Source organism: Apteryx rowi, unplaced genomic scaffold (genome assembly GCF_003343035.1).
Source record: "Apteryx rowi isolate R43461 unplaced genomic scaffold, aptRow1 scaffold_1331, whole genome shotgun sequence".
NCBI lineage: Eukaryota > Metazoa > Chordata > Aves > Apterygiformes > Apterygidae > Apteryx > Apteryx rowi.
Window position 1 is genome coordinate 42315 of NW_020447566.1, and position 14287 is coordinate 56601.

Genomic DNA, 14287 nt, shown 5'->3' on the forward strand with positions numbered 1-14287 from the left:
CTTCCCCTGCACCCAGGCCCTCTCCGACTAGCCCACCTGGATGTCACCAGCCCAGCGTTCGGACAACTCCCCCGTCACGAGGGACGGGGACGGGAGCGCTACACGCGCACGTTACCTCCCCTTCGGGCAGATCTGCAGCCAAGAGCCCTTTGTTTGGCCCCCAGCTTGGGGGAAACGTGCGTGGGGGCAGAGCAGAGCTCCGGGCCGGGACTCCTGGCTCGGGTGACCTTGGAGCGCAGCCCCTTCACCTCTCCGCTCCCAACCTCTGAACGGCCGAGGGTTAATCAGCTAATTGTTTGTAAGGCAGTTTGAGACCTCCGCTTTAAAGAGGAGATATAAAAGCCAATTATTTTAGTCATCTGTTCAGATTGGGAAAGGTATTTGATAATGTAATACAAAGGTGGCAAACAGAGCTTTTATGTTATCCCAAGGGTTCCTGCTGTCCATTTGGTGCCAGCACTTTCTCAGCAGGAGACTTACAAGGCTATTTTATATATAAAGAGCAAATCATCCCCTTGGAGAAATGCTTCTGAATCACAAACACGATGCAGGCAGCTCCCTCTGCAGCATCAAATCCTGCATATAAAACATGCAGCTAAACACCCTCCCCTGGGGAGCAGAGAGTTTGAGTGTTACCGGGAGCAGCTGCTATACAGAGGGAACATTTACAAGTGTGGGGGGTTAAGTACAACTAACAGGAGTCAAGGGATGGTAGCTTTAGGTCAGAGAGTGTGCACTTTAACAGGAGGCCTCGGAGGGGAGAGGTAGTGCTACAGGGAGATAAACGCTTGCTTGATTTATTTTAAAAATTAATTTGATGGCCCCGTGCTGCCTTGAGACAAATGAGCACCTGCCTCTTCTGCTCTAGCACAGCCAACCTTTCTGTTCTGCTTGCTCTCCTCCGAGCAACCGGGCTCCCGCTTTCCCTTTAGGCAGGGAGGAAGAGGATTTTAAACTTGAAAGATTTCTACCCCAGAGGGCTAACAGAGGGGGAAGGGGGGTTCAAAGCTACAGATGAGTTCACAGCCACTAACGCAGCTCTGTATTTGCTCCCTGCTCACAGCAGGTCTGAAATCCCCCTTAGCTACGATTCTCCCCCCCACCTCCCTACCCCTCCCCAAACCAATTTGAATAGGAAATGAAGTGTGGCTCCGTGGAGACAATGGTTTATTGTAAAGTTTTTGCTGCGACGCACAGTATAAAAACCTGCCAAGACACATGTAAACATTCGCAACTGCCAGGCTCCTCCGTAATGAAAAGCTATAAAGAACACCCAGGTGGGAAGCACAATACTACCAGCTAATTAAAGTAACCAATAATATTCCTCCCAGGAATGCAAGAGTGTGTTCCGCTCAGTGGGAGAAGCCACTTCTAAGCCCATGAACTCGGCTTCCTGGTGAAGCAAACAAAAAAGAAAAAGAAAAAAAAAAAAAAGAGGCAGCACTGCTAGGGCCAGCGCTGCCGCTGGACACTGCTCTGCGGAAAGCACAAGGCCAGAGTTTGTAGGTTAACACAAAAAGCTGAGCGTCAGGCAATCTGGAGGCTAGAGCCAGCACTGCCATGTACTCATGACCTTGGGCAAGTCATTTTCCCCACTGGTAGGTCTCCATCTGTACAACAGGGAGCAGTTCATTAGTATACAGCGAGCTGCACTCGTTTGTGAACTGCTTGGGGAGATCAGACCTTGTACTTCTGCGGTTTCAGATTTTCGCCATAGGCAGGGTCCGCAAAGAATAATTCTGGGAACCCTACTCCTTCCAGAAGGGCCGGTCTTATTAAGCTGCAGCCACACGATCCTACCCGGAGAAGGCCGAGGCCATAAACATTGACAAGGCATATATTCCTCCTGAAAAATGGGAGCTCCTAGTGACAGGGTTAATGATGTTTGAGCAGCCTCTCACCCTGAGCTCCACATATCCCAGCTTTAATGCACTGGCCTCCTTCCCCCACCCCCAAAGGGACAGGAGAGGGAAGGGGGGGGGAACAGCGACCTCCAATGCCAGATATTTTCTACATCAGTGAATTCCCAGGGCCAGTAGAATAAAGCAGAACACTCATACATGGAGAAACAGGCAGCAAAAAAGGTCAAATCCATCCCCCCAAGGAGGAAAGGGGCTTATTTCACAGGGATGGAGGGAAGACAAGCCTCCCTCAGCTCTTACCCTTTTTCAGATGGAGAGGGGAGGTCTCCATGCCAACATTATCCAGCTGTTATAACTGGACAATTCCTTTTCGCTCCCCACTCTTTCTGGACAGTGCTGCAGCATGAGACTTGTTAAAGCCCAGAGGAGGAAAAGGCTATTTTTGTGTACAGGATGTTGTATTAATTTCAGAGTATATATTTATCTTTTCTTCTCTGGAGGATCCGCTTTCCCCAAACATACTAATTTCATCTTCCCCCCAGTTTGCTACAGAACATGTTTAAGCAAGGGATTATCACACTGGTGAGCGCGCTACTCTCCTGCGCACTTTTCCCTCCAAGCGCTTCCTGTTGCCTTCCCAGCACATCCAGTGCCCCTCAGCTAAAACGAGCCCACCCTTCCAGCTGGAGACAGCGTGCGGCTTCACCTGCCCTGCCAGACACGTCCCAGCAAGTCAGCTCCAACGCACAGAAGGTGTGAACTAAATCAATTGCTACATATGAGGACCAGAAGAGGGGGAACACCCAGAAGCTTGCGTATTTTTCACCCATGGGTAAAATAAGTAGCTTTAAGACAAAATACATCCCCCTACAAAGCTCATCTCATTTGTACTTCAAAGAGTTATTTCCTACCAGGAAGCTCCGGACTCCTTGTCTTCAGAGAGCTCATTACCTTGGTCTTTACAGACTTGGCTTCTACCCCAATCAGAAATGGGCACTTACACAGCACAAGTCAAATGCCTGAAAACAAACCAATTATACAGCCCACTAAATGGTCTCTCTTCACATGTTAAAATTCAGATGAACAATCTTAAAATTCAACACCTCTATTTATCAGTCATAACTTTCTCAAAACCATAGAAAAGTCACACACACAAAACAAATAAACAGGAGGAAAGATGAAGGAAACAATGCTGACGAGACTCCCCTGGGGTCTGGAGCCCACGCCACTGCATTAATAAGATGTAAAATCTCAAGCAGCAAGAAGGTTTTGAACAGTCACTGTATACTATGAGCTGGAGCACTGGGCTAATCTGGAGGTGCAAAGAGTATCCTGGAGGCCAATGCACCTTACCTTCTTGGAGAGCGAAGAGACATTCAACCCAAATCTTTGAGCCCTTTCCTTTAATTTATCCATGTTTACCTATAAAGACATAGGAAACAATTTATTTCTTTTTTTTTTTTTTTAAATCATCATCACTCAAATTGCAGGAATAGGGAGAACGCCGCTTCCTGGAAAAGTCTCCCAGAACACAGACCTGTGCCCTCTGATCAGCTTGTGGAAAACCTGTCCTAGTGAGGCTCCTTTCAGCACTGTGCTCCACTAACGCTCAGCAGCAACAACTCCTGTTAGCACTGAAGGGAAGCTGGGCCACAAAACAGGAGCCAGTATCCCAAATGAAACAGCCAAAGGCTGCTAGAGTGCTCCTTAGCTTCATCAAAACAAGCATGGGATAAATATGACAGGTTATGTTCTCCATCTTGAAGGAGCAGTAGGTTCAGACTGTTACCATAAGTCAGCTGCACCCGGTACTTTTCCTGTAGCAGCCTGTTCTGGTCAACACAAACAAAAAACTAACAGCCTCTCAGGCAAACCTGCCAAGACTCCCGATAATTAGCACTTCTACCTGGCTGCCACAGGCTTAAGAAACCACTGTTGCACCCTCACTCTTCCCAAACTATGTCACATCTAGTCAGGCCCTCTGATCAAGCAATTTTCCAACATATCACCCACCCTAACTGGAATTTCCTAGAGAAGCATTAGTCACCATTATGGCACTTATCCCTAATGAAACAGCTGGACAGACTTGCAGGGACAGATCTTCTGCAGTATGCAGTCCCACAGAGGAAAACTTGGTGCTATCCTGCTTCTCAGGTGTTTATGCAAAATCTTTAAGCCCTTGGCACAAGAGAAACCTAAAACCTTCCCTGGTGACAGATCCTGCCTTGGATTAACTTTGTTACATCTTCCACTCATCCTTCTTTACAATCAAGCATACAAGTACTAAGCCAGTTGCTCAGCGTGCTCACAGCTCTCAGTCCTGCATGCTTTGATGCTTCCTATTTAGACTTGGAAATCAGACAGGCAAGGCAGCATTGGCCATTAGAAGCAGAGAATAATTTACTACAGGTCATTCATAATTTCCATTCCTGAAGCATAATTCAAGCAATTCAAACAAAGGCAGAGAATGAAAAACAGGCACATGAAAAAAATCAAATACCCATCTTTGTTCCTTTCAGCATTTCATTCTAAAAATCAGCTTATCTGAGAAAAAGGCAAGTCACAAGAGGCAGCCAAATASTATAAAGGGATGGGAACCTATCAAATTCAGTACAAGCATAACATCAAGGTGGGCTACTTCATTAAACTCTCATCCCCCATGTGTCTTYCTCAGACCATTCTGATAGTTTATAGTTTACCCAAGCAGGTAGGAAATTACAGCTTGTGTTAAAGGCCTGACTAGCAATAGTTTATGAGCAAGATGCACGTCTTACCGTAGGTTTGCTGTCTGCAGAGAGGCCTGAAACAAGGAGGTGAGAGAAAAAGTTAGAAAAAACAAACATCAAGAGCAGAATCTCACCTGAAAAGAGGTACAGCCAAGTCACAGCACTGCTAGAACAAGGAACACACATGTCTGTCCAAGGACTAGCGAAGAATTACTGTCCCATTTTTCCCAGCTTTTACCTCTGCTCACTACAGAACTTGTCTCCAAATTTTTTCCACCTCCTAGTCAGCTTCTCCACCTGTAAACTGCTGCTATCCTCACCTTGCTAAGCGAGTTTTGACTGTTAACCTGGCATTTTTAAAGAAGCTGAAGAATGTTTGGTGCTCCGTGTTCAGGGGTACTATACCAAAATCTGCCTAGTATCTTCTAGCTGTGCTTAGAAGTAGGAGATGCTGGCAAAAATGTCTAAAGCACCAGGGGAAATGATACTTGTCCTTTTCATGCTGGTTCTACAGTCTCCCACTCAGAGCTTCTGGGCACGGTTGGGAAAAGGGACAGAGGTTAAAACAAAAACAGTCCCACCAGCAACTTTTTCTCCAGGAATAATTAAATATTTGCAGTAAGGTCAGTCCATGAATTGGTTCTGCTTCACCTCCTCACCTTTAGTCGAAACTGTGGCCATACCAAACCTGTAGAAAGTAAACAAAGCTTTGTCAGAGACTCGGGCAAATATAAGGTAGGAAAGTATCTGATAGACCAAGTCCTAAAGTTGGTAAAATGTGACCTTTTCCTTCAAGCACTTTTCATAAGTGTACTTGACTCAAACTTTCAGGCAAGATTAAMTAGAATCTGGTATTACAGACTAATATAACTACTGCAGCGACTCTCACATTTACTCTGCAAACAGCAATTCCCCACTTCATAAAAGCAACCTCAAAGTCCAGAAAAACTAGTTAGATTTACAATTAACACACAATTAATCACTTTTCCCTTTCATTATTCTGTCTATCCAGAACACTTTACCGGTATTTTATCCCTAACAACCAGTAAAGCATGCATTAGCTCTTGTACTCCACAGTTAGACACAGCCCAACTTTCATAAGCAGGTCTCCTGCCTCATGAGGAGCCCTACCTCACTACAGGCCTGTTGAGGGTTTGCAGATGGTTGCTGTACGTAAGCTGTTGTCCACAGTTTGTTCAGGCTGGAGGCAACTGCCACCTCATTTTTTACACACCCCCAGTGCTGCTGTCCCAGCCCACCTCCAGATCACAGCAAATAGCCACGTTTGCATCCCACCAACACAATCTGCCACTGACAAGTGTCCTGAGAGGTCTCCAAGGCAAGAAAAGCAGAAAAGGCTACAAACACAGACTCACCGAGCTGCACGTGCCGCCTTCTTGCTCTCCAGGCTCACAGGCACATTGAAGCGTTCAGCCCTCTTCTGCATTCTCTGGAGCAGGGAGAGGAAAAGAACCAAGTGAGGAAGAGCAAAGCTTTGAAGCGTATGGAAAAAGATACTGCAGAAGGAAAGAGGTATGCAAACACAACGTAGGATGGGTTCATGCTCCAGCGTGCCCTTCTAGAGCAGCGGCGTACAGTCTGGAAAGCAGAAAGCACGCTTCCCCTTGCACCAGCAGGTAGAGGAAGAGATGCTGCAAGCACCTATCAGCTTCTGGCAGCCCTCAGGAAGCCACCCCATAACCTCTGGGATGCATGCTTGCGAAAGAAGTTGTCTTATGGTTCTTATATGGGCCTAATAAAAAAAAAAAGTATGTATTTTTTCAGAAAAAAGCTACAGCCACTTGCAACAGCAGACAGCTTTTCTTCCTGGGCTCTATTTGCACTGGCCTGAAAGGCAAAGGTATTTTATTACTCTGCTACTCAGTGAGTATCCCTAGGAAAGGAGATGTGCCAAGGGAGAACGGGACTAGGGAGCTGACAGAGACAGACGACTATTTTAAGATGATACAAGGCTGCGACTAGGCTCAGGGCTGGCGTGCCAAGCGTGCAGGCTAGAACGCTGCACACCTCACCCAGGGAAGCCCTTGTGCCAAAGGCAAAGGAGCAGCACTCCTGGCATGGACTACAAAGGGAGCGGCCACGACTTCCCTCCTAGAGGCAGGAAGCAAGCGGTCGGCGCAACCAGCTTCAGCTGATTTGCAAAAAGAGAGGCAAACAAGATTTCTTTTTTTCCCCTAAGCACAAGGCCAAAGAAATATGCTAGAAAAGGAGATGGGGGGTTGTTTGTTTTCAGGGAACTTATTTATTTGGCACAAGCCTTTTCACAAGAGGCCGACACTATTCATGCAGTTGGCTCAGCCTTGCAAGTAGAGTTTGCCATTAGCAATACAATTCAAGACGAAATTCATCTACATAGAAAGGACTCGGCCTGCTGCCCTTGCTGCAGGCAAGGCTTCCGGTGGACTGAAGCAAACTGCCCAAGACACAGAAAAGCCTGGAAACACTGGAAGTGCAAGGGTTTGCACCTACAAGTATTAAATCCCCTTAAAAGCTTAAGAGAAATATTTAACATTTTATTGTTACACAACAGCACAAAAATGTGTTTGGTGTTTTAAAGGTTAGAGAAACAGATATTAGCTTAATGGAAACATTTACTTTAGCCAAAAACACAGTGAGGAGTGTAATAAATATTTGCATCAAAACATAAATGTTTAGAAGAGATAGATCAGGAACTACAGTTCACTTTTGATGGTGTCAAGACTAAAGAACTTCTAACTCAGCTGAGAAGATACATATTGAAGACTGAGAAAAATGTGTATTATTCAGGTCAAAGCATATTTCCTTATTCTTTCTCCGACACTTTGAAGAGTAAGAACACTCAGAAGAAATACCCAAACAGGCAGCTTTTAAAAGGACTCTCAACTATAGAAAGGCCATACTAGCTCAGAATAAAGGCTTCCTCCACCTTAGCATCCTGTCTGACAGTGACCATAAGTAGATGTTAGAACAGCGTTAAGATCAAAGCAAATAGGTGGTCTGCCCTCTCTATGCCTTCCCAACCTCACATAATCCACAGCTAATGACATCCTGAATTATAAGCTGTACTCGCATTTGCATTCATTTAACCCTGATGGCCAGCTTTGCTATGAAACTGTCTCCTTGCTTTTTGAACTCATCTGTACTTCTGGCATCTAAATATCCTACTATAATGGCCTCCTATTATGCATTATGTGAAAAAATATTCCCTTTTATCTTCAAACATCTAGATCATGACTCTATTGAGACTGATTTACATTCATTAAAAAAGTGGTTTCCCTGTGAACAGGTTTGGCAAAATTTGGAAAAAAAATTAAGTGTAATTTCAGCAAGTTTGCTTAATGAACTCTTTAAGCAACTATTGCCAAGAGCAGCCCCCAAAGCATGGGCAACATCACTCCTTTAGCCACACTCCCAGTTTACATCAGGTTCCCTCTCTCTCTCCATTACTCCTTTAGCTGAGGTCATAATCCTCCACTTGCGACATCACCCCGGTTGCTGTGGAAATGATCGTGTCACAAGCAGAAGATTAAAACTCCAAAGTAGCGGGTGAACAGCAGGGAGACAAGAATCATGTTTTCATACCAATTCCTTTCTTATGGAGCTTGGGCGAAAAAAATAATGACAGAGGGGAAAATTAGAGAAACAGAATCAGATTCCTGAAATTCAAAGTTTTGCAAAGCTCTCCCAGAGGAATCAGCAGCTTCTAGGGTGTTTATTTAAAATAAGCCCAGCAAATTAAGTGACAAAGTTACAGTAGATAAAGATGAGATGATCTGCTAGCTCATATCAGTTCATCCCTAACTGATTATTCCCTGAAGCTTTGTAGTTTTACATGTCTGAGGCAATCGGGCTTGCAGCAGTTCCCAGGGGACAGGGATATTCCACAGCCTGGTGAACTTTGCAGCGGTGCTTTTCATGTTAGCAATAGTAGGAAGGGAAATACGATTCATACGCTAAAGCAATAATGGAGGCAGTTCTTCAAGTCTATCAACCTCACAATCCAAACTAGAGGACACTACAGGGCCAAGTCCATCTTTGCCCGCAATGGAATGATACACCAGCAATGATTCAGCTTGTCTTTGCTAAGTTGGAAATAYTGAGGTAGGGTCAATGGTGGTTGGTGGCAGAAAGAAACGGTCGTGATCAGCAAGGAAACAGACATTAACAGACAATTGAGAGAAACATTCCTTAAGATCTAGTGTCGAAATGAAATGTGCCRTGGGGTCAACACCCTGCCAGGTCAGCCTACAGCCAGCGACTGGTCATTAATATAAAATCAAGGAAAAATAAAGCAGGTTTACAATGGAAACACTGACACAGTCTCAGCAACATACAAAAGATTTTATGTAAAATGAGAAAGGAAACAGACACATCAGAGAAGAGGATGAAGTGGCAGAAAGAACCTTACCTCCATCTGCGATATTTCTGATGTTATTTTCACTACTTTCTTTTCCGTACTCCTAAAGATGTTGGAGAAGAGATAAATCAGTCAGAACAAATCCCACTAGCTTCACATTCATCCCTCGGGGGTGGGTATCAGGGTTTGCCTCCTTGCCACCCATCTCTGGCAACAAAGCCACCATCATAATAACTGAGGGTCTGTTTTTAGAAAGACGGCAGCCACAGGCCATCAACCCCCTTATCAGAGCAACAAACATCTTCAAGTCTAGAGCTCAGGTGTCAATGCTGAAGTGTAGTATGAAGACAGTGGAACTTATAACCAAGGTCTAGGGTGCATTAGAGGCAGGGTGTGTGTGTCCTGGTGAAGGCACAGCCATGGGTTCTCCCACCAGCCTGATGAGTGCCTTGAGCAGTCAGTCCACACTCCTGAATTTCATCAGCAGTGATGGGAAGCAGGCTGGAAGCCCTAAAAGAGCTGAAGGCACAAGAACCATCCACAATACTCTCACCCATTCTCCATGAGGCTTGAAGGCAGAATTAACTTTGCTTAAGGCAAGAGAAACATTCTGCAATTCAAAGTGGGGTGCTGCAGATGCATCTCAAAATGCTGGGTGGATATCGCAGCAAGAGGCCATGTATAGCAAATAACCTACTGCGCATCTTAAGGCTCTTAACAGTAACATTCAGCTCTTGTTAGAAGCTAAAAGCCTCAACTGCATGCCCTGAAGAGCTTTATTCCTTTATGGCCCTCAAATACAAAGGATTGTTCTGTTCTAGTTCATGGGACAGCCACAGGCAACTTTCCCCAGGTCAGCACCAGCATCCCCAGCTCAGGCTCCATTTCAAACACACACTTCTTTAACAATGTGCAGCTGACAACAGCAGGACCAGTAAAATGACTAAACGAAAATATAATGGAGTGGGCGTGCTCCAAAGTTTATGCTCTGAAAACAGAGCTGAGGCTCGAGGGAGAAAACAAAAGAGGAAGAGACAAAGTTCGGAAGTTCCCAGGCTAAATGAAATAGCATCATCCTCCTCCAAACAACTCCCATAAAACAGTGGGTCACAGCCAGCCTCATTAAGGTCTCCCATTTAGAAAAATGTGCTGCTTTTGTTCCAGATTCCTGGRCAGGTTTCTCATTTTATGCCCTGAAAGGTAGTAATGGTTTAATGACACTTTCACAGGAAGCAATTCGGCCCAGGAGCTGGGACTCGTCGCTTGCCAGCGTTCCGGCGCAGCTCTGCGACCGGCAGGCACAGGACGCCCCCTCCTGCTCAAACGCCAGCGCAGAGCCTGCGCCGTCCCGGCGCTGCAGATCCCCGCGGCGCTTCGGGGTCATCTCACGCTTTCCGTGCTGTCTGGGGGAAAGCACCCACGTAGGCAAACCACAACATCAGCATACAGGGCCGAGGCTGAGACAAAGCGGTCCAAAGCCACGCTTTTGCTTTAAAGTGTGCCCCAAAGGCACGTGCAAGCACACGCTCATCTCGGTGCAAACCTCCAAAACAGGGTTCTGCAAAGCTCACCGCCATCCTTTGCCTCAGGTTCCCTCAGGCACCCGCAGCAGCCTCCCCACGTGCACACGCGGAAGCGCAGAGGCATTCATCCCACCCTGCTGAGGGCCAGCACGATGCGCAGGCACAGATTAATGGGCTTTGATGGCCCAAGGGAGGCTTCATGCCAACCCTCCACCCCCCAGGCTCCTCATGCTCCATCCCCTCCTAGCAGGAACTTCACTCTCCTGTGGCCAAAGGCAGGCAAAAACAGGCCCTTGCTGGCTACCTGCACCGGCTGCCAGAGAGCAAAACACATTCCTGTAACACCATCAACAAGAGAAACTGTGCTTAAACGGAGAATTCAAGTCCCCCTTGATGCAGTGACAGCAACCCCTTTAGCCTCAGGAGAGTCTCACCAAGCCTGGCAAAGGAGCCGGTGAGCATTTGGAGAAGGCAAAGTTCTCTCCCAGTCATACACCTCTTGCGTTACAGCTATTCCCCACAAGTTTGCTTTGGCCTATTCAGAAAGGATAGTTACACATCAGGCGATTTTACAGGAGGCTCTTCTACTTTGACGGGTGGCTCTACCGGTTTCTGCTCTTCTTCCTGCAAGTCAATGAGTTGAGAAGAGGTCAGATAACATTCCAGCCAGCTAAGTGAGAGAGAAATCACAGAAGGGATGTTGTTGAGTCTTACGGATTCTCAGTGGTTTAAGAGGCAAGTGTCTAGAACTCTGTGTGCATGTATTTAGGGATTTCTGAATTATATACCAGAGCAGTTGGTAAAACATAGGAGCACCAGAGACAACAACTAGCCACTTTCTAAACATAAGTGACACTGCCTTTGACCTGTGCTTCGCTTAAGCTGCTTTTTCAAACTTGAAGAAGGGCTTATGTGCTTGAGAGCTTGTCTGTCTTCTTCCCCACTGTTATTTAACCTAGTCTAATAACGCAAGGTTTGTAGTAAGAAATAATATTATGTGGTCACAGTCTCAGACTATCAGTGTTTGAACAATGCCAGCTTTCAGGCATACAGACTCTTATTTGTTTTTTCTAAGGCTAATCCCTCAAAGCTTGGACTTCACAAAGCTTTGGAAATAATTTGAATGAAACATTCTCAAGTCTGCAAGCAGAGCCAGCAGATAATATGGAAGCTACGCAGTGCACATGCTTGATACCTAATGTGACTCTAGTAAGCCTCGTTTCATTTCTCTTAAATACTTTTGGGGGAAGTGATAAGAAAGTTTCCATGTTCTTCACATATACTTGCAGGGCTACATATTTGCCAAGTAGCAAAAAGCTTGATACTAAGGAGTAGAAGAAGGTTTCTTCCTGGCATTTTAAGCACTGAGCACTTTTTCAGCTGGGATCTCTTTACCCTTCTCACAACATAACCCCCTCGGCTTTAAGGCTCACTTCCACAGGCAACCCAGACAAGCCTGTATCCGCCTGCTAGGCAACTTTTCTCTTATATGTATTCGTTCTTAAAAACACAGCAGACTGCAACTGACATTGGCTGTTAATGACAAAAACCTGGGGCTAACACAGTGTGTATCCTACTGGGCATGGTTAGAAATATCACATTCCGAAACAGCAGCCAYGTACCAAAACTACACTTTTTTCAAGACACCTTCACAACACCACCACACATTCACGTGTTCTGAACACTAATGCAGCAACACCGAACCTTTGGCATAAAAAAATAGTTGGTTTGGACCCAACAATGAATTATGAAGGTGCTTTAAAATAAACATGGCACCAGATACTACCACATATGGAGGTACTCCTCCACTGCTGCACTGATTCATCACACAACATCTTGTCAACTTGTGCAGTGACATCCGACACAGCCACCTGGAGGTCACACACGGCCAGGCAAGCCAGAAACCCCTGCGCAGACTGCTAGTGTAATTTACCCAAAGGAAGAAGGTTTACCTCTATTTCTTCTCCCAGGACATCTTCTTCATTTGCTTCTTCTTCAGCTAATGGAAAAAGAGAGCAGAGATTGCAACTGTAGTTGCAGATTATCTGAGAAGCCAAAGATATTACTTAAAGTCTACTGAGAAAAGTTCAGGAAACAACAAGGTGAGAAACACAGACAGTTACAGTTAAGCATTCAAATAAGGCCTCTTTTTCCACACAGGAGTTCCATACAAACACTTGCTGGGCCTGGCACCAAAAACAATGCACTTATCCGCAAAACTCCAAGGTCAAAGCCCAGAACATTTCTTACCACTGATAAACCCAAAGCAATCCTGAGCAACATTCACTGCTCATAATAGCTTCGGAAAGGAACCCACTAATGAGAAATATTAAGCCAAAAAAAGCCAAGYTGGTCCCCACTCCCAATCAGCCTTGCCAGAAGGGCTCTGGAATTGAGACACCAGCCACAAGCACCACACTCTACCTACCATGCTCCTCGAGGTATGCCTGGAGCCTGTTGATCAGATCTTGCTTATTCCCTTTCGCTTCCAGGCCACGGGCCAGGCATTCTTGTTTCAACTCAGCCAACTACAAAACAGAAGATTCCAATTAGCATGCACAATTCACTCACATACGCAGAATATACAGAGCACACTCATAAGCAAATGACTCAAAAAGAAGAAGAAAAAAAAAAGAATAAAAGAGAGGCAGACAAACGAACCAAGACAATCAGTTATCAGTTAACAGTTATATTTTCAGGAGCCATTAAGACTCCCTCCCCATGTTAAACATCAGCCACATTTCTCTATTCCCAGGTGCTACCCTAGATAATCTAGTTATTTCCTCAAACCCAAAGCAGGATTATTCTTTAGAGACTGTCACATGATAGACCCACCACTGTACAAACATAACTACTTTGCCATCAAGCTCTTCTGCTGAAGGTAATATTTTCACGCATACATATATTATTCACGACGCTTCCAACACCGGGCGGCGGGGATAACACCAGGTGGCCCCGAGAAAGGGCTGGTCACAAGCCGAAGCTGCCTGCGATGCCCCGCAGGAGAGCGGGGCGCAACCCCAAGACGCCCCACAGCTCCGAGAGGAACCCGGGAGCCCCCCGCGCCCAGGCGAGGCGAGTATCTCCGTCCGACACGAGGCCGCGGGTCCCCCCCAGACCCCTCCCGGGCCGGGGCAGGCTGGCGGGGGCCTCCCATGTGCCTGAGCGGCCCAAGCCGCCCGCAGGGCCTGGGAAGGGGCCGAGCCCCGGTACCGGGGAGCCCAGCCCCGGCGGGGGTGGCCCCTCAGCAGGCCGCGGCCCCCGGGGGCGGCAGGCCCGGGCCCCCTCGGCTGGGACAAGCCAGGGCAGCGCGGGACTGGGGCGGCGTGGGGCCCCTCCCCGGGCGGGAGGCGAGGCCCCCGCCGCAGGGGCCCGAGGCGGGGGCCGGGGACGGCCGGGCGGCGGCGGCGCGGACCGGTACCTTCAGCTTATGGAGCTCCACAGTCTCCGCCGCCATCTTGTCGCCCCCGCAGTTCGGCTCGCGGCCCCGCCCACGCCAGCAAGCCTACCGCCCAATGGCGGCCGCGCTTCCTAAGCCGGCGGTTTGCCACCACCTCCCAATACCGCGCCTGGCGATTGGCCGCCCCTCACCGGCGCCTTGCATCCGGTATTGGCCTCCCAGGGCGCGAGGGGCGGGACACCTCTGAGCGACAGATGAAGAAACCAATAGAAGTGCGAGAGTGCCTGCAGAGTAGCCAATGGGCGCAGCGGGCCGGGCGCGGGGGACTTCCTGGAGACGAGCCCGAGGGCGGGCAGGGTCCTGGCAACGGCTGCTGAGGCCTGCAGAGGCGCTGGGTGGGCCGGACGGGGACAAGGGCC

The 14287-nt window shown here is 47.4% G+C and overlaps 2 protein-coding genes across 12 annotated transcripts in view; one reads left to right on the forward strand and one right to left on the reverse strand.

Moving 5' to 3' along the window:
• The window catches only part of SARNP (SAP domain containing ribonucleoprotein), a 42280-nt gene extending 28283 nt beyond the window's left edge, over nt 1-13997 (reverse strand). For 6 of the 9 annotated variants that reach the window (XR_003252062.1, XR_003252059.1, XR_003252058.1 and 3 more), the window contains exons 1-9: nt 13890-13997; nt 12897-12996; nt 12421-12467; nt 11025-11092; nt 8997-9048; nt 5965-6038; nt 5248-5276; nt 4637-4662; nt 3216-3284 (exon numbers count right to left, since the gene is read on the reverse strand). Coding sequence is in view for 3 of the 9 variants with exons in the window: in XM_026056865.1 (XP_025912650.1) it covers nt 3216-3284; nt 4637-4662; nt 5248-5276; nt 5965-6038; nt 8997-9048; nt 11025-11092; nt 12421-12467; nt 12897-12996; nt 13890-13925 (501 nt within the window). In the remaining 6 variants the exon portion in view is untranslated. Of the gene's footprint in view, nt 1-2791; nt 2882-3215; nt 3285-4636; nt 4663-5247; nt 5277-5964; nt 6039-8996; nt 9049-11024; nt 11093-12420; nt 12468-12896; nt 12997-13889 lie in introns of those variants that run through there. The other 3 variants (XR_003252060.1, XR_003252061.1, XM_026056867.1) reach the window with 2 other exon arrangements.
• A 201-nt stretch (nt 13998-14198) lies between these two features.
• The window catches only part of ORMDL2 (ORMDL sphingolipid biosynthesis regulator 2), a 2606-nt gene continuing 2517 nt past the window's right edge, over nt 14199-14287 (forward strand). For 2 of the 3 annotated variants that reach the window (XR_003252063.1, XM_026056868.1), the window contains exon 1: nt 14199-14263. The gene's annotated coding sequence lies outside the window, so the exon portion shown is untranslated. The remainder of the gene's footprint in view (nt 14264-14287) is intronic. The other variant, XM_026056870.1, reaches the window with a different exon arrangement.